This window comes from Canis aureus, chromosome 6 (genome assembly GCF_053574225.1).
Source record: "Canis aureus isolate CA01 chromosome 6, VMU_Caureus_v.1.0, whole genome shotgun sequence".
NCBI lineage: Eukaryota > Metazoa > Chordata > Mammalia > Carnivora > Canidae > Canis > Canis aureus.
The window spans coordinates 10689980-10711300 of NC_135616.1; the positions used below are offsets into that span (position 1 = coordinate 10689980).

Here is a 21321-nt window from a genome sequence, read left to right on the forward strand (position 1 = left end):
TTCTTATAAATACAGAGAACTGGTAGTTGCAGAGGAGCAGGGGTTAGGGGATGGGGAAAAATAGAAGTGAAGAAGATTAAGAGAAACAAATCTCCAGTTATAAAATAAACAAGCCATGAGGATGAGAAGTAAAACATGGGAAATACAGTCATTAATATTGTAATAACATTGTACGGTAGCAGATCGTAACTACAATTACTGTGGTGAGCATTATATAATGTACAGAATTGTTGAATCACTAAACACCTAAGACTACTATAACATTGTCACTTTTTGGTTCTGGGTTGCTCTTATGTTGCTGACATATTTTTTTAGGTCTAGCAAAACCAGGTAACTGCCTTAAATAAGAAAATGACTTAATACCACTTGATAGGAAGATCTAAAAGTTGTCCAAAGAGAGCTTGCTAGAAGAGGGTGATTATAGACCAAACAATCCAGAGCTTTCTCAAGTCATATCCCAGGAGGACTTTCTGTAGAACAGATGATAACATTTGGAAGTTTAAGTTTGCTTCTGGGTGCTTTGTTGTCAAAGAGAAAGTAACAAATTGGACCGACTTTAGAGACAAGTCACCAAGGTAATGGACAGCCTGGAAGTCTTGACACAAGAGGATGAAATAAAGGACGAGCATGTCACCTGGAGAAGAGAAGGCTTAGTCGCGATAGACAGCTGTGTTCAAAACAACTGAAGACTACTGCATGGAAAAGAGGTCTTTTTTGTGATCTTTTGGCATGCCAGTAGTGAGTGTAGACATGGAGCATTTGACAATGGGGATTAGAAGAAAACCAACATTATAAGAATTATTTAAGACTCTGTCTTTAGTTGCTTTTTGTTCTTCCCAAAGTGAAGTCAGAATATGAAGCATTCCGTGAAAAATAGATCAAAACTCTCTTACACAGATTTTAACTGTTCCAATTTGTCAATGTCAACTTACATCTATGTACGTACATCTGCTCTGCCCTGACACTTTTTAAATTGAAGGAAACACTCTGTATTCAGCTCAAAGCAGCATTTAAGTTACTATTTCCATGCCCTCCTAGGCATTACTGTCATGGGCTTTTTACTAACTAGTACATTTAAGTTGTCATCGCAGCTCTCTTAATGATGACATTATTTCTTTTCTTACTGGTTTCTAAAATGACACTATTGCCAACTGTCTTTCTGCAATCTAACCGCTTGCTGAATTACTTTTTTGGATGTCTTAATTATTTCGATGCAATTTATTCTCAATAATGCTGTATCAAGCTTTAATTATATTCCCGTTTTGCACTTACTAGAGCAGTAAAATTATACTCACATTTTTACTATACTTTCCACCAAATAATAGATGTATGATTTTTCTCTTTTCAACCATACCAATAATAGGCCCTGAAATACCACGCTATTATCTACTGTGCCTAAAACTTACCCTAAATGATCAATAACATGTCTTCCCAAGAGGAAAAAAGTGTCATTTCTATCATGTTGGTTCCCAAATCTGTTGGGAGTTTAATTGCCAAAAAGTGAAATAGAGAAGATTAAATACTTCTGCTAAAGAGATATTTTTTACTTCTGGGTATATCCTCAAAAGAACTGGAAACAGGACTCAGATATTTGTACACCCATGTTCATAGCAGCTTTACTCACAATAACAAAAAGAGGAAGCAACTCAAGTGTCTGTCAATAGATGAATGGATCAACAAAATGTAGATTACACACATAATGGAATATTATTCAGCCTTAAAGGAAGTTTGTTCCAACACATGCTGTACCATGGGTGAATCCTGAAGACATTATGCTAAGTGAAACAAGCCAGACAAATACTATAGAATTTCACCCATCTGAGATACACAGAGTGGCCAAACTCAGAGAGACATAAAGTAGAATGGTGGTTGCCAGGGGCTGGGGGGGTGAGACCACTTAAGGTCTACTCTCAGACAAGCACCATACAATCTCACTTATGCGTAGACTCTGAACAAATAAACACTGACCTTATAAATACAGAGAACAGATTAGATTGGTGGCTGCCCAAGGCTAGTATTGGGAGTAGGAGAAATGGGTGAAAGGGTCTAAAGATACAAACTTCCAGTTATAAAATGAAGAAGTCCTGTGGAGGTAATGTACAGTATGGAAACGCTAGTTAACAATACCATTCTGTATATTTGAAAGTGTTCAGAGTAAATCTCAGAAGTTCTCATTCACAAGAAAAATCTGTGTGGTGACGAATGTTAACTAGGTGTATTAGGATAATCATTTAGCAATACTCACTGACAGTGAATCATTACATTGTACGTCCAAAACTAATATGTCAATTTTGTATCTCAATTTAAACTTTTTTTTTGTAAAAAATGATCTACTCTCTTAGCAAATTTCAAGCACGCTATTTTTAACTATGGTCACTATGCCGCACATCAGGTCCCCAGAGTTTATTCATCTGATAAAGTTATACTTTCAGTACTCTATTACAAAGTTAATCATTTTCACTTCAGGGACATTGGCTTAAAACATTGCAGTCTGAATATTACTGCATTTTTCTCTTCTTTGGCAACCTTACTGATACACTGAGCCAAGCTTGCTTATGTAGCAGACCCATGGCTAATGTAAGGCTATCCTATCTTTGAGTGCACTTAAAGGACATGATAATGAAAGGGACTCAGCCAGGCCAAAATCTCAGTCCTGATAAGCCACAAAACATTAACTTAGCCCAAGCAATTTAGGGAGAAAAGTGGAAAAAGAGAGATGTTATTTGAATAGGCCAACTCAGAAAAATAATTAATCTAACATGAGAACTAATCTTTTTTTTTTTTTTTTTTTTTAAATTTTTATTTATTTATGATAGTCACAGAGAGAGAGAGAGGTGCAGAGACACAGGCAGAGGGAGAAGCAGGCTCCATGCAGCGGGAGCCCGATGTGGGATTCGATCCCGGGTCTCCAGGATCGCGCCCTGGGCCAAAGGCAGGCGCCAAACCGCTGCGCCACCCAGGGATCCCGAGAACTAATATTTCTGAATGTGCACATGCCCCTTCTTCCTGGCAAATCACCTTACTTTTGAGGTGAGATGAAGTCATTGATACACTGTCTTCTGGTATTTTTTTTTAAGATTTTATTTATTTATTCATGAGACACACAGAGAGAGAGGTAGAGACACAGGCAGAGGGAGAAGCAGGCTCCATGCAGGGAGCCTCATGTAGGACTCAATCTCGGGTCCCCGGGATCACACCCTGGGCTGAAAGCGGCGCTAAACTGCTGAGCCACCCATGCTGCCCTCTTCTGGTATTTCTTTAGTGTTTCTACATCAGCAGAACTGTACATACTGTACATTTTATATCGATAGCTGTGGGCTCTGCTGAATAGACATGACAAAAGTGTTCATTTCCTTATATTTAGTGTATGATTAAAGTATGTGCTGTTTTATCAGAAACGACTCAAAGTAGAGCTATTCAATCCTTTCTGAATGACTTTTCACTTAGAACTTTGGGAATTATGCCTTATTTCATAACAAGTGACCAGGGTGAATGATTGTTGCAATGATGCCTCATTTCCCCATCTCAGCCAGCAAATACTCATTTTTCAAAGCACTGGACTTTTACTTCTTCTTTTGAATATACACCATTTATGAAACCATCACCCCTTCCCATTGCTGCCCCCATAACTATTTGACACAGCATCATCATTTATGTTGGCAATATCATTGCCCTGGGTCAGGTTGCAAAAGACCCAAAGAAATACATTTGTCATCTAATTCTCAAGTTCTAAGGGAAAGTGAACTTTAGATTATAAATGCTTCTAGCTAAGTTTCTCTTTTCCTAGAAGAGATCTTAAAAGGGGAAATGAATTCTTCATTTGGTTGGTTAGTTGGGATCAGGGGCATGATCATCTATAAAGTGACCCATTAGTGAATCATCATAATAGCACATAACACATGGCAAACCTTGGCTTGAGCTTACAGAGCAAATAGTTCATGTTTGATAGCTGCTTGTAGGATCCATTGAGGACATTCATTTTTAAACGGTTTCTCTTTTGAAAAATAATGTAGGAGGTTGACTTTTGCTGTTAAATTCTAGATGTATTTTTAATTTGTCCCCTTTTTCAAAAGCTGCAATTGCAAAAAGTAGCTGCTCAAACTCCCAGGTTTTAGTATTACTGAGTCTTATCTTTTTTGACTATTATATTTAAGTAATTCCATACAAACCTTAAGAACGAGTGCAGTCTTATACTTTGCAAAGTGGACCTTGGGATTTTGGAAATTATTTTTACCATTTGTGGACATGGACCTGGGTGTGCCTGGATCTGATGTACAAATGGTATTTATATTTATCAATATTTCTCTAATTTACTGAGCCTTTGCCATATTTTATTGCATTGTTTGCATTATTTTTTTATTCACTAAGTCCATTTTAAATATTGTAGACATGAATCCTCTTCATTACCTTGTGTGGTCTTGCAAATATGTTTCCTACCTTGACTATTATTCTTAACTTTCCTTACAGTATCTTTTTGTTAAACAAGGTATAATTTTTTGTGGAAAAAATAATAATTTTTTATGGAGTTCTACTTGTTACTTTCTTAATGGCTTTTAATATCAATATCTTGTTCCTAAAATCTTTCTCCACCACTTTCTTTTCATTTCTTAGGCTTTATTCATTGCCTTCCATAAGATTTTATAGTTTTTCCATAAAATTCTGATAATTAAAAAAAGAAAAAGTTTTGGGACGCCTTGGTGGCTCAGTGGCTGAGTGTCTTCACCTTCACTGCCTTCAACCCAGGGCATGATCATGGAGTCCCACGATTGAGTCCCACATTTGGCTCCCTGTGCGAAGTCTGCTTCTCTGTCTGCCTGTGTCTCTGCCTCTCTCTCTATGTCTCTCATGAATAAATAAATAAAACCTTTAAAAATTAATTAATTAATAATAATAATTTTTTAAGTTTTTAGGTATAGAAATTAAGATTATACGGGGTGCCTGGCTGGCTCAATCATAGCACTGGACACTTACGCTCAAGGTTGTAAATTTGCATGTAGAGATTACTTAAAAAGAAAATCTTAAAAAAAATTAAAAAGTTTATAGGGGCATCTGGGTGGCTTTATCAGATAAGGGTCTGCCTTCAGCTCAGGTGATGATCCCAAGGTCCTAGGATCAAGCCCAATGTTTGGCTCCCTGCTCAGTGGGGAGGCTGCTTCTCCCTCTCCCTCTGCCCTTTCCCCTCCACTTGTGCTCTCTAATAAATAAAATCTTTTTTTTAAAAGATTATAAAACACATTCTTCTATAATATATTAAACAATTTTAAATTTATAAATATTTGGTCTTTAGTCTTCTTAATCTACATGGATAGTAGGAATCCATTTTTTCCCATGTGGACGCAAAGCTCATCTAACATCATTTTAAGTAATTGATCTCTTTCCTGCTTATTTGAATTGCCACCTTTGCAATATACTAAGTTCAGATACCCACTCAGTTCTGTTCTGTACTTTATTCCACTGATTTTTCTATTCCTTCACAATACCACACTGTTTTCATCTTTGTGGTTATAATGTATCTTTGAGATCTGATAGGATATTTATTTCCTTCTTTATTTTTATTTTCTGGTTGTTTTTTTAATCTTCATATGGGCTCTGAAATCCATATGCTCAAGTTCCCCTGCTACTTAACTCAATCCTAGCACTTGTTATTTAAATTATCTCCATATTGCAACCCCTTCAAGGGCTTTCCCTCTTTTATTGTGCCAACCACAGTCTACTCTCTAAACTCCATTAGGAAATCTGATTATTTTGAGTCCTCATATGATTTTTAAAACAGTTTTATTGAGCTGTAATATGTATATACTAACAGCATACTTATTTAAAATGTGCAATTCAATGGTCTTTAGCATATTCAGAGTTGTGCAATCATCACCACAATCAATTTTAGAATATTTTCAACACCCCAAAGAAAAAGTCCCTACCTTTTGGATATCAACCCCCAACACTGTCATCTTCCTTCTCCTTTACTGCACCCCACATCCCACTCTAGGCAGCCACTAACCTACTTTCTGTCTTTAGAGATTTTTTTTTATTCTGGATATTTAATATAAATGGAATCATATGATCTGCAACTGGCCTCTTCCACTTACCATGATGTTTAAAAAATTCATCCATATTGTAGCATATATCAATATTAAACTTTTTCTTATGGCCAAATATACCATCGAATAGATATACCATATTTTACCCATTCATCAGTTGACAGACATTTGGATTGCCTCTACCTTTTGGCTCGTATGAATAAATTGCTGCTATCAATCTCATATAAACTTGAAAATGAGTTTGTTACACTCTAATAAAAAAATCTGAGAATTTTTATTGCAATTGCATTCAATTTGTAGATTTAGGAAAATTTTAATTTTTTTCTTATAATATTACTTCCATCCAGAAATTATGTTCCTTTACATTTATTTAGGCCTTGTTTATTGCCTTCCATAAAGTTGTATCATTTTCTTCATAAAACTCTGTTGCAATTTTTTATAATTTGTACATATTTTATGTTTTGCCATTTTGAATGGGATTTTTTTTTTAAGATTTATTTATTTCACAGAGAGAGAAAGAGCACACATACCAGGAGAGCGAGGGACAGAGAAGCAGATTCCCCATGGAGCAGGGAACCTGACACAGGGGTCAATCCCAGAACCCTGGGATCATGACCTGAGCTAAAGGTAGACATTTAACCAACTAAGCCACCCAGGCACCCCTTGAATGGGATTTTTTAATTAAAATTTCTATTTGGTGGTGGCAGTATATAGAAAAGCTATTAATTTTTGTATTTTTTAACCCTGTATCTAGCTATTTTGTAGATCTCTCTTACGCATTCCAATAATTTTTTGGGTTTTTTTTTTAGCTTTCTAGATAATTTTATATCATTAAATATATGAAGCTTATCTCTTACTTCACAATACTTATATTCCCTGTATATTTTTATTTTCTAATTTCATTGGTTATGATCTCCAGAATAGTGAAAAATAATAATATTGGGCATACATCTTTCTTATCAACTTTCATTTTTACTGCAATGTTTCAGCAAAAATAAAAGAAATTGAATACTGAAAAAAATCATTCTGAATCCTGTGTGAAAGCAAACTTGAAAAATAACTGAAAATACGTTGTTCGTATATATAGAGAGAAATGCAGGAAGGATATACACCAGACTTCTACAGGTAGTTCTTTTAAGAGTATGGAATTCTGGAGCAGAATCAGGTGGAGAGGGAGACCCACTTTCTGTTTTATGTACTCCTGTATAGCTTGGCAAAGAGCCTTTCCTATTTTTATAATTTTAAAATGTATCTTGGAAAAAATCCAAAGAGTATGAAGTGTGTAAAGACTTTCTTTACCTATCAATATTTAAGATGTGTGCATTGTTTTTAAAGATTTTTTTTATTTATTTATTCATAGAGACAGAGAGAGAGAGAGAGAGAGAGAGGCAGAGACACGGGCAGAGGGAGAAGCAGGCACCATGCAGAGAGCCTGACGTGGGACTTGATTCAGGGTCTCCAGGATCATACCCTAGGTTGCAGGCGGCGCTAAACCACTGCGCCACTGGGGCTGCCCAGATGTGTGCATTGTTAATGGCTAAAATTTAAGTTTCGTTCACTAATGAAACGAAGAAGATAAATAGACAAATAGATGATAGAAGAATTGGTAGAGACACCAATATAGTTATAGATATATACCCATTGCTGTTACTAGAAAGTCCAAAAACAAAAAGTTGGCCACAGAAAGGAAGTGGGTAAAAGACAAAGCTTAGAGACCACACAGGACAGGATTCTGGGGCAGGGAAGTCAGCACTATTATCTCCCTCCCAGCATATGTGGGAAAATGCAAATGAGGAAATTACTTCATGGGCTAAAGAGAATTTTAATTGCTCTCTACTGTGATCAGATCTTAATGATTTCCTGTCAGAAGTTTTTACTTCTAAGACACCATGGGGGAGTCTGGTAATCAGAGGAAGGCATCTATTTTATTCACCCCAGTGTTTAGGGTGCCACATCAACAATAGAGCCCTCACATCTTATGACTGCTTACATGTTGGAATATGACTAAATGTGCCCCTTCTCTTGTTCCCTTTTAGGATTTCCAATGAACACTCCCCCAAACTCCAGATCCGGAGTCATAGTTACCTGAGGGCAGTAAGTGAAGTCTCCATCAACCGAAGCCTGGACAGCCTTGACCCTGCTGGCCTGCTCACATCACCAAAGTTCCGCTCTAGGAATGAGAGCTACATGCGAGCCATGAGCACCATCAGCCAGGTGAGCACCAAGGCTGTGGGCCATTCCCTGCATAAGGGTTAGTGGAAACAGGGCATGAAGTTAAGGGGTGGCCACTTACAAAGTAAACCACTGATGGATCAGCTAGGAAGCTCAATCAAAATGCTACACATTCAGCTACAGCAAGCACCTGGTATCAACAGTCCACCAGCAGGGAAGGGGTCCTCTGCAGATAGATAAAGGACACTGGAGCAAGTCCATGGAAATTCATCAGCAGTCAGTACCAGCAAAATTGCCATTAAGAAGTTGATGGGTGGGATCCCTGGGTGGCGCAGTGGTTTAGCGCCTGCCTTTGGCCCATGGCGCCATCCTGGAGACCCGGGATCGAATCCCACATCAGGCTCCCAGTGCATGGAGCCTGCTTCTCCCTCTGCCTGTGTCTCTGCCTGTCTCTCTCACTGTGTGCCTATCATAAATTAAAAAAAAAAAAATTTTTTTTAAAAGTAGTTGATGGATGATGTTTGTAAAGATGTTTGAAGGATAGAAGGACAGAGTAGATATTGTTGGCAAAACCATGGTGGTATCTAATCATAAAAGTAAAAGTATTGACCAGGTCATCAAGATAGGGCCCCAGGGACAGAAAGTGAGATACAATCTACTTATTGCAACTGAGTCCCAGGTGAACATTGTGTCTTGGTAATGAGACAAAAGCCACTTCTAAGAACTGGTAGGCCTGAAGGGGGATTAAGACTCAATGAAGTTGGGGCACCTGGGTGGCTCAGTGGTTCAGCTTCTGCCTTAGGCTCAGGGTGTGATCTCAGGGTCCTGAGATCAAGTGCCCCATCAGGGTCCCCATAGGAAGCTTGCTTCTCCCTCTGCCTATGTCTCTGTGTCTCTCATGAATAAATAAATCTTAAAAAAAAAAAAAAAAAAAGACTCAATAAAGGCAATGTAATGCTATATCCAAAATATTCAGCTGAAAGTCCCCTCAGAATATGGGAGAGGGCTGGGCTACCTAAGATCAGGAGCAGAAGACCTGGGACTCTTGGGGGTTCTGATCCTGCAGTTTTTAGGGGGCCACCAGAGGAGCCAATGGTGCCCCAGGGGCTGGCTTCCTCTGGGAGCACAAAGAGTAGTTTTTTTTTAATTTTTTTTTTTTTTTTTTTTTTTTATTCATGATAGGCACACAGTGAGAGAGAGAGAGAGGCAGAGACACAGGCAGAGGGAGAAGCAGGCTCCATGCACCGGGAGCCTGACGTGGGATTCGATCCCGGATCTCCAGGATCGCGCCCTGGGCCAAAGGCAGGCGCCAAACCGCTGCGCCACCCAGGGATCCCGCAAAGAGTAGTTTTTTAAATGATGCGTAGGAACTCTGAATTTAAATTTCTATCACAAAAATAACTACTATATCAGCTAGTATTTATTGAACAGAACACTGGACCAGATCATACAAGTTATTCAGCAATGAACAGTACAAAATCCATTCCCACCAAGAGCTTATAAGAGAACATACAAAAAAGATAAAAGTGCTATCATAATTATTATTTACTTGAACACCACAAAACACTCTGAGGTAGGTAGGGCAAGTATTAATAACAAGAGGCACCATTATTGGGTCAGACACTCAGTGAATTGCTTTATATTTTCATAATATTATTTTATAAAACACCCTGTAAGATATGTAAGTAACCAGATGTCAAATGGGACTTTGTGGCCACAAAATAGTCAACAAGGTTTTGAAACTACAGAGAAAAAAAGAACTTAGGATTCTAAAGAGAGTTTCCAGGCATCCAATCTAGGAATATACATTTTAACAAATATTTCAATAGATTCTAATGAAGTAGTATTTGATCTGAACTTTGAAAAAATGTTTCCTTAAAGCATATTCAAGGAATAGGGAAAATTCTAATTTTGTTGAAGCGCAGAATACTTGTAGAGGCAGCAATGGGAAATCTGTCCTGAATTTTGCCATGAATATATCTTTTTAATTTTCTTTCTTCCTTTTTCTTTCTTTTTTCTTTCCTTCTTCCTTTGAGCAGAGTGAGAGAAAGAGAGAGTGCGAGCAGAGGGGAGGGGTAGAGGGAGAAGCAGGCTCTGCTGAGCAAGGAGCCAGATGCCAGGCTCCATCCCGGGACCTTGGGATCATGACCTGAGCTGAAGGCAGAGACTTAACCAACTGAGCCACCCAGGTGTCCCTCCCTGGGTATATTTTTTAATGCATGGTTTTGCATGCCAGGCCCAGGGGACTGGACTTAATTTATTAGAAATGAGATTGATTATAGATTATTAAAATTTCAGCTTTTAACCTGGCAAGAGATATGATCAGAACTTTAATGTGAGATAATTCACATGGAAACAACATAGGAAAGATGAGAGGATAAATGGCTAGAACTAGAGAAGCCAGTTTGGAAGACATTGTGATCATCAAGGTGAGAATTAATGCTACTAGCAGTGCAGCTGCAAATGGTGATAGCGATGATGAAGATGGTGGTGGTAATTGTGGTGATGAGGAGGAGGATGGCGGTAAGGGCAGTAGTGATGGTAGCGGTGAGGATGATGGTATTGGTGATGGTGGTAAGCCAAGCACTGAAGTTGAACAATAGGCTGAGAGCTGAAGCATCTCTGATCTATCAGAGTGAGACCCTGAAATAAGATCACTGCTCTTACTCTGCCCCTACCTTCAAAACAGAGCTCTTTACTCTAAATGCATTGCTGAAGAGAAAGGCAGGGGCGGTAACAAGGCCCTGACAGCAGGGCAGAGTGCGAATTGGGGAAAGCTGGCATGGGGGATTCCAATATCTGCCCACTGTACATTTTCTTACTTTAAAGAAGCCTCCAAGAACATGCATGCCTATCTGTGCTAACGCTGTCCAAGGATACTACCCCAACTCTCAGAAAAATAATTGGTGCCTCATTTGGTAAAATTTTAACTTGTTTGTCATTACTTTTTTCACAATAAGCAATATGTTTAAAATTTCTTTAAGCTTATGTTTATTCCAGACAGCCTTCATAGTCACAAAGCCTTCTGGAAATATAAATTAGTCTATAAATCCAGCTGTCATACATGTGGAATTCATCAGCAGGTTTAAAAAAAATTGTTGGAAAATATTGATACCCATTCACTGCTTTCATAAATTTATATATTTACATTTTAAATCATGCTAGGAAAAACATACCACTTCCCCCATCAGGACATTGCATCTACACAACTGCCTGACTTTAGTCCCTGTGCCACAGATCTGACTTCCTGAAACAATCTCATGTCCTAGTGATAGCTTAGTAAGATATCAACAAACCAGGGACACATGCAGGGCCCTGACGCTAGAGCAGGTCAAGTTCTGCAATTCTGTGGTATAATCATTTAGCCTTAAGTAAAATACAGAAAGAATAGGCATCCTAAATGGATTCCTAATGATACATCATTTTTCTAGTCCCATATTTCAATTTTCAAGTAAAACAATATATTTAAGGATAATTTCAAACTATTGCAGTCCCAACATTGTCATTATTCAAAGGAAAATAGTTTCCTCTTCAAAGCAATACTACCATATATATTCTAGACTTTTCAAAAAGTGGTCAGCTTCTATGATGTTGGGGATATTCTCTCTTCTAGATCTTTAGTAGCAGCTCTAATAGTATATAATTTAAATGCATTATATCCTCCCCCTCCTTTTAAAACCTGATATATTATTCATCAAAGTCTCCTAGAAAGATCAGAGTAAAATGTTGTAAGCCAAGATATTGGTCTAGAATAACTAAATTGTTTGTTCCTGCCATTCATACCTCATAGAAGTAAAATATCCCTAAAAACAGATTGTGTTTGCATGGTATAGAAAAACGGAACTTGTTTATATTTATTCTCTTTCTATATTTTGTTCTATATATATAATAAAATGGGGACTCTTTAAAAAATATTTTATTTATTCATGAGAGACACACAGAGAGAGAGAGAGAGAGAGAGAGAGAGGCAGAGACACAGGCAGAGGGAGAAGCAGGCTCCATGCAGGGAGCCCAACATGGGACTTGATCCCGGGACTCTGGGATCACACCCTGGGCTGAAGGCAGGCGGTAAACTGCTGAGCCACCCAGGTGTCCCAAAATGGGGACTTTTTAAAACAGTCCCCATGAGAAGAAAGAATTTTTAAAAGTCACATTTTAAATATATATATTTGGTATAATAACAGTCATTTCCAAATTAGCCTAATGTATGTCGCCTTTTTTTTTTTTAAGATTTTATTTATTTATTCCTGAGAGACACAGAGAGAAAGGTAGAGACACAGGCAGAGGGAAAAGCAGGCTCCATGCAGGGAGCCCAATGTGAGACTTGATCCCAGGACTCCAGGATCACACCCTGAGCCAAAGGCAGACACTTAACTGCTGAGCCACACAGGCATCCCTGTCTTCATTAATTTCAAGACCAATTCTCAAATATCTTCATCTAGAATGGTAAACTAGAAGCCAACAGACATTTTTGTCTGGCAATGGGTTGAATTTCTATATCATTTTTTTTTTAAGTGAATAGGCAGTTATGCTCAGGGGTAATACCGGCAGTTTAGTTGTGACTTGTGACTTAGACCATCCCTTCATTGTATATATACAAAGAAATACTCAGATGAATTAAGTGTCTAGGAATACAGTCAGGAACAGAATCTAGAAACCCAAGTATCCTGACCTCTCACTGATAAGTTTCTTCAGTACCTACTGTATGGGGGGTATTGATAGCAACAATATTGTTAATAATAGTAGTAATAATGGAAATGATAACAATGGACTAGTCATCATATATTGCTTACCTGTTACATACAAGAAGCTTTTTATATTATCTTAATTTCATATCAACTATAAAAAATATCACTTCTTAATCTATGAAATTCAGTCTTAGACAATTGAAGTAAATTGTTTCATTCTTCCCACTACACTATCTCTAACATCCATTATTTATGGAGTGTCTACCATGTGCCTAGAAATATAATATGCATTTTGAATATTTTATTTTTATCCTCTAAGCCTCCATAGGAGATAGGTACCATTATATCCATTTTACGGGTGAGGAAAGTGAGGATTAGAGAATTCAAGCAAATTGCCCATGATCTAGTAGAAAGAGCATTAAACTACACCTGAGGCACCTGGGTAACTCGGTCGGTTGAGCCTCCAATTCTGGACTTGGGCTCAGGTCATGATCTCAGGGTCATGGGATAGAGTCCCACACTGGGCTCTGCACTCAGCATGGAATCTGCTTGTCTTGCTCCTTCTATTCCTCCCTAGCCAGTGTTCTCTCTCTCTCTCTCTCTCAAATAAATAAAATCTTTAAATAAATAAACTACTCCTTCCCATATAATAAATTCAAATTAGATCTCAAATCTAAACAATAACACAAAATGACAAAAATTAAAATTAGGAAAATATGTGTATGATTTGGGGTAGTGATTAAATAACTTTTAATAAAATATGAATTCCAGGAAACAAAGTAAAAGATTAGCATCTATTCTAACTAAAAACTAAATATTTTTGTGTGGCAAAAGATATCATAAAGTTAAAATGCAATTGTTGGGGGGATATTTAAACATACCAAGAATAGCTTCCAGTTGCCTAAAATATTTCTACCAATAACTATGAAAAGATAAACAACCTAAAAGAATGTGGGGCAAACATGCAGAAGAATGAAACTGGACCATTTTCTTACACCATACATAAAAATAAACTCAGAATGGATGAAAGACTTAAATGTGAGACAGGAATCCATTAAAATCCTAGAGAAGAACACAGGCAGCAACCTCTTTAGCCTCAGCCACAGCAATGTCTTGCTAGAAATGTCTCCAAAGGCAAGGGAAACAAAGGCAAAAATGAATTATTGTGACTTCATGAATATAAAAAGCTTTTGCACAGCAAAGGAAACAATCGACAAACCAAAAAACAAGATATTTGCTAGGAGAAGATATTTGCAAATGCATTTTTAGATAAAAGGCTAGTACCCAAAATCTATAAAGAACTTATCAAACTCGACACCCAAAAAAACAATCCAGTCAAAAAATGGGCAGAAGACATGAACAGACATTTCTCCAAAGAAAACATACAAACGGCTGACAGACATGTGAAAAAATGCTCACCATCACTCAGCATCAGGGAATTACAAATCAAAATCACAATGAGATACCACCTCACACCAGTCAGAATGGCTAAAATTAACAGATCAGTAAACAACAAATGTTGACGAGGATGTGGAGAAAGGGGAACCCTCGTACACTGTCGGTGGTAATGCAAACTGGTGCAGCCACTCTGGAAAACAGTATGGAGGTTCCTCAAAACGTGAAAAATTGAGCTACCCTATGATCCAGCAGTTGCACTACTACGTATTTATCCCAAAGATACAAATATAGTGATCCAAAGGTATAACTGCACCCCAGTGTTTATAGGAGCAATGTCCACAACAGTCAAACTATGGAAAGAGTCCAGATGTTCATTGATACATGAATGGATTAAAAATATGTGAGATTATATCTATCAGATGTTTTATATATATAATATATATTACAGATTAAAAATATGTGAGATTATATCTATCAGATATATATGTATATATATCACACACACACAGACAAACCCACAATGGAATACTACTCAGCCATCAAAAATGAAATCTTTCCATTTGCAACAACATGGATGGAACTAAAGGGTATTATTCTAAGCAAAATAAGTCAATCAGAGAAAGACAATTATCATATGATCTTACTCATATGTGGAATTTTAAAAACAAAAAAGAGAATCCTAGGGGAAATGAGGGAAAAATAAAACAAGATGAAATCAGAGATGGAGACATACCAAAAGAGTCTCCTAATCATAGGAAACAAGCTAAGGGTTGCTGGAGGAGAGGTGGTTGAGAGGAGGGGGTAACTGAGTGATGGGCATTAAGAAGGGCATGTGATGTAATAAGCACTGGGTATTATATAAGAATGATAAATCACAAAACTCTACCTCTGAAATTAATAGTATGCTGTATGTTAATTAATTGAATTTAAAGAAAAAAGAAAAAGAAAAAATGTGGGGCAAAACTTATAAAAATAGCAAATCAGAGGGAAAAATACAAAGATGAGTAAATATACTCATCTTTAAGCAATAAGCAAAATGTTTATGTACGCTAGTAGGCTGATAAATAGAAAGAGCACAATATCATTTTTGACCTATAAGAGTTGCAAAAACTGCTAATATGCAGTTCTAGTGACCATGCAGAGAAATGAGCTCTGGATTCTTGCTGTTTGTGGTGAACTGCTGCAGTTGGAAGTAAGTTGATAAAATCTTCAAAATGTAAAACATATCTTTTGGCACAAGAATCCCATTTTTGGAACTCTACAATACAGAAATAAAAGTACCAATATATAAAGATAAATACACAAGAATGTTGGTCATAGCACAGTCTCCAAGGACATATCTGAATTATCATCCACAAAGGAGTAGTTGAATAAATTACAGTATAATCATAGTAGACAATATTATGGTGGCAGTGACAGTGTTTGAATTTCCCTGAGTATCCATATAAAAAGAGAGCAGCTAGGTAGAAAAACCAAAAAGGCATGGAGAACACTTATAACAAAGTGAGATATAACAAGATATTCCATGAACCCAAAATATAAGTGGGTGAGAGCAAACCACAAGTAGCCATAACCCTGCATTGCATCCACATCTGTGTAGGAAGACATACAGGGAAACAATGACTTGTGACAAGCTTGAGCATAGCAAGACAAAACAGCAACAGGTATTCACTGGAAAGTTCAGGGCACCTATTTGAGAACAGCAGCTGAAATGGAGAGGGATGTGACTTCTCTAATAGCAGATAAATTCAAGGAGCCTGAAGTAAATTCAAAGAAGACTGGGGCAATCTGAGCCCATATGTACATTGGAAACCAACCAACCACTGTTTCCTTCCAGAGCAGGGCCCAGGGCTGAAAGGAAACAGATGGGAATGGAATCAAGTCTGAGCAAGTTAGAGACAATAGCAAAGAAGAAAAGAAAAGGCCCAGGTGAAAGTTGAGGAGAGGAGCAAAAGAATCAGGAAATCTCAGAAAGCTTAAATAAGTAAATAAATAAAAAAATAAAATAAAATAAAAAAATAAAATAAAATAAAATAAAATAAAATAAAATAAAATAAAATAAAATACAAAATCCTGGGAATCTGGGGGGATATCTTGACTGCATCCACCCTCTCAAGATCAGAAGAACTGATTTTGCATTCAAAGTCACTTATCAGAAGAAAAGACAATAAGGAACAGGGTAACATTCCTACAGAAAATGAAAGCATGTAGAAAGACATACCACAAAATAAATCAAAATTCTAACACACTACAGTTGACCTTGAACAACATGGGTTTGAACTGTGTGGGTCCACTTATATGTGGATTTTTTTCAATAAATATAGTGCTATATTGTAATTGTATTTTTTCTTCCTTATGATTTTAATAACATTCTCTTCTCTAGCTTATTTTATTGTAAAAACATAGCTTATCATACATATAAGATACAAAATACATGTTAATCAATTGTTTATGTTATCAGTAAAGATTCTAGTTATTAACCAGAAGGACAAGCAGACTGCACTGAGTACACAGTGCAGAGCCCAACACAGGCCTCTATCCCAGGAGCCTAAGATCACAACCTGAGCCAAAATCAAAAGTCAGATGCTAAACTGACTGCCCCATCCTAATGCCCCTATATGTGGATTTTCAAGTGTGCAAGAGTGGGAAGTAGATGCCCCAACCCCCGTGTTATTTGCTCAAGGGTCAACTATATTTTAAAATGCACGAAACTACATTAAGAACATGATATAGGATATGAAAGAAAAAGATATATCTTAATTTCAAAATTTTAAAAATGATGTCACAAAACCCAGGAAAGAATTAGAAGTAAAAGAAAAAATCATTTCAGAAATGAAGATTACACTAGAAGGACTATAGAAGCAAGTGATGGGAGACATTTCATACACTAAGAAAACAGAATCTAAAAAGCAGGGAAATATTTAAAATAAAGAAATGAAGAGGTAAAAAGAATTCAAGAGACATTGATAAATATTTTGGGCAAATATTGAACATATAAATAACAGACCTCCCTGAAGAAGAAAAGCAAAGAACCATTAAAGAAAACTTTAATAAGGGATCCCTGGGTGGCGCAGTGGTTTAGCGCCTGCCTTTGGCCCAGGGCGCGATCCTGGAGACCAGGGATCGAATCCCACGTCGGGCTCCCAGTGCATGGAGCCTGCTTCTCCCTCTGCCTGTGTCTCTGCCTCTCTCTCTCTCTCTCTCTCTCTCTCTCTGTGACTATCATAAATAAATAAAAATTTAAAAAAAAAAAAAGAAAACTTTAATGAAACAAAAAGATGTTTCAAAATTACATCTGAGATTGACCCAAAATAATAACTGAAACATAGTCTGATAAAATTAGAGGACTCTGATTTCAAACAAAACAAAATGAAAACAAAGTTCTTTGGACCTCTAGACAGAAGAGCAAGTGACTTAAAAAGAACAAAAATTGATGAATCCCTAAATTCTACTCCTGAAACCAATATTACGCTATATGTTAACTAACTAGAATTTAAATTAAAATTTGAAAGAAAAAAATTCTCATCAGATTCTTTAACAATGGTTTAGGACAAAAGAAAACTGAGTAACATTTATATTCAAGAGCGCAAAATGTGAAAAGATTTTACACCCTCAAAAAACTGACTTTCATATAAAAGGCATAGGCAAACTATTATAAGCATAAATGAACATAGGAAACATCATTTCCATGAGCCCAACCTGAGGAATCTACTAGACAATGAGCTTTAGACAACCCCTATGACCAGACATAAGAACTAGTGGTGAATAGGTGTATGGACTTATTTCTGGACTCTCGATTCGGTTTCATTGGTCTATATGTGTCTTTATGTCAATGCGAAACAGTTTTGATGATTGTGGCTTTGCAGTAAGTTTTGAGATCAGGAAGTGTGAGTCCTCCAGCTTCATTCTTTACCAGGATTGCTTTGGAAATTATGATGCATCAATGTATTTTTCTCGTGTTTTTTTATTCTTGGAATTCTTTGAGCTTCTTGGATTTTAACATCTGACTAGTGGGAGTTCCAGAAAAAATAAATAAAAGGAATGCAATTACTAATAAAATAATTCAAGAAATGGTCCCAGAACTGAAAGACATGATTTTGCAGATTGAGAGCGCCTACCCAGTACCCACCTCAATTGTTCTTTGTTTTGGTTTCTTTTAAAGATTTTATTTATTTATTCATGAGAGAGAGAGAGGGAGGCAGAGACACAGGCAGAGGGAGAAGCAGGCTCCACGCAGGGAGCCCAATGCGGGACTCAATCCTGGGACTCCAGGATAACGCCCTAGGCCGAATGCAGGCACTAAACCCCTGAGCCACCCAGGGATCTCCTACCCACCATAACTGATGGAGAAATGTGCACATAGGGAACATCACAGTAAAATGTTAGCTCATTTGGGACAACAAAATCCTAAAAAGCTTTCAAAAAGGGGTGAGAAAAAAACAGTTCATATGGAAAGTCTCAGGAATGAGAAAGGCATCCACTTTCCCAAACTCTAGCATATATGAAGGCTAAGAGATAAGGAGCAAAGCCTTAAAACATGGGAAAGAAGGGATCCAGACTAGAATCCTGAATGCAAGCACACTCTTCCTTAACAGTGGGGGTGGAATACAGACATTTCCATCAATGTCAGATGGCCCCCTTGTCCAGGAAAGCACTGGAAGATGTGTTCCACCAAAAGGACGGAATAAAACAAGGAAGAGGAGACAGGGACTCTACCACAGTCAAGATAATGAAGGGCACCCCCACAGTGATAGGGAAGAGAGCTCCCAGGACAGCAGTGTGCTTGGCAGCCATAGATTGCAATAGGGAAACAGAGGCCCCAAGGGTAATGCTTTAAAGGCAGGAAGGAAACCACATAGGTTATCAGAGGTCTATGAACGTAGCAACCATTCACATAAGCAAGCTTTTGGGAATATGGATGCAAATACCATAAGATCCAGCTGGAACAATTAAAAGTGTTTGCCTCTGGGGAGGGAGAATCTGGACGGGGCAGGAGGGTGGTGGTGAAAAGTAAGGTGGGTCAGGGATTTGCTCTTTTCCTTTATAAGCCACCTAGAACTATTTGACCCATAGCTGTAGGATTTTGAAAAAGAATAATCTGCCTATATGAAAAGTGTAGTGGCAAGCATTAAATATATGTTTATAAGAGACTAAATGAGGGCTAAAGCAGGAGAGAACATGTAGGTTAGTGCTCTGCAATGTAAATACAGTACAACTGTTTTAAATGAGGAAAGAACGGAGAGTGCATACATACCCACAGAGGAATTGTTAACTGTTTCCAATATTGACATGGGCACGGTATTATTCGTGTGCTGAGATGGTTATGTATATGTTATGGAAGAAACGAATAATTGTAGACTATCGCAATACTATCATTCCCTATGCCCCCCGAGAATAGAGATTTTAGTATGAGATCGAGGCATAAGGATAAATATAATCTAGAAGACTACCTGAGTGTCAAGCATCTGCCTTCAGCTCAGGTCACGATCTCAGGGTCCTGGGATTGAGCCCCACATCAGACTCCCTGCTCAGGGTGGAAACTGCTTCTCTCTTTCCCTCTGCCTGCCTCTCCCCCTGCTTGTGCTCTCTCTCCTTCTGTCAAATAATAAATAAAATCTTTAAATAGATAGATAGATTACATCAAAACTCTGCAATCTGAGTTTTAATTGGACATATTCACTAGGTACTCCCACTGAAAGACCTAGTTTTGCCCACTGAACAGTGACCAACCCAGTAGCAATGACAATGAAGCTTCCTGGTGCCCAGACTGTGTTCTTGTGATACATTTCCCACTGAAAGAAGAAGGGCTTTTTGAAAAAAATACTGATTCCAGGACTGAACAGGAAAGATTTAAGATGAGTTTAGAATGCCTTGACATACCTGCTATCAAGGACTATCAAGCTATCAAAGACTACTAGTTTCTTGTCAAAAGGATTCAGGAGTCAACGTAAGAGGTTCCTACCAGTTAAAAATAAGACAAATTTGAGTTCAAATTTGAAGTGAATTTAAAACCATGAAATATTTTTTAAATCTATGAGTTCATTTTGATATTTTGAAAAATTAATTGATCACCTTTGGTAGATAAGAGGGAAAATTTTTATTATCTTGAAAATAAACAAGGGGGAAAAAAAACAAACATTTATTCTCCCATTTCTCTATGACCTAAAACACTGAGTAACCAAATAATGTGAGAGGAAGCGTTTATTTATAAAAATGTTCCATCTAGTAACTTTTACAGTAATGACGGAATTAGAATATCACCATTTTACAACTCCCAGTGAATTGATGGATGTAGGCTTGGAGCACAAATGACTCCTAACAACATAAAAAGAGAGACAACCAGACATAATGTGTCTCCTGATAAAAGAACACATGACCTCTAGTCTTGCCAAAGGGATTGAATCTGAATCTTATAAAGCCCCCGGATCTAGCTTACAGTTTTCAGGAAATAACAAAAGACAGGCGAACATGCTAAATCCTACCATGAGTATGAAATCAGCAAATCCAGACTGTAGGAAGCTTTACAGGTCAAATAACCCAGATGCTTACTAAATAAATTGTAATTTAAAAAATGGATAGGAGATAGGGCATCTGGGTGGCTCATTGGTTGAGCTTCTATCTGCCTTTGGCTCAGGTCATGATCCTGGGGTCCTGGGATCAAGTCCCGTATCGGGCTCCCTGAAGGGAGCCTGCTTCTCCCTCTGCCTATGTCTCTGCCTCTCTCTGTGTGTCTCTCATGAATAAATAAATAAAATCTTTTTTTAAAAATGGGTGAAGGGAGACCTGTATGTTAAAAGTGAATTAAAAGATATATAGAACTTTTTAAAAGGGTATAACTAAACTGTAGGGTCCAGGGATACACATGAGTGAAAAAAACTCAAGCATTTCCTTATGAAAATAATTCTTTACATTATTATTTATTGTAATAAATACAATTATTTATATAATACATTTATTTATGTAATAATCTTACATTATTTATATAATAATCTTTACATAATTTATTAAAATTTATATTTCTTATA

General features: G+C 37.3%; 1 protein-coding gene across 29 annotated transcripts in view; it reads left to right on the top strand.

The window, feature by feature from the left end:
* The window catches only part of DLGAP1 (DLG associated protein 1), an 875942-nt gene that overhangs the window by 669715 nt on the left and 184906 nt on the right, over positions 1-21321 (top strand). For all 29 annotated transcript variants that reach the window (XM_077900117.1, XM_077900118.1, XM_077900125.1 and 26 more), the window contains one exon: positions 8075-8252. In XM_077900117.1, coding sequence (XP_077756243.1) covers positions 8075-8252 — 178 coding nt within the window. The remainder of the gene's footprint in view (positions 1-8074; positions 8253-21321) is intronic.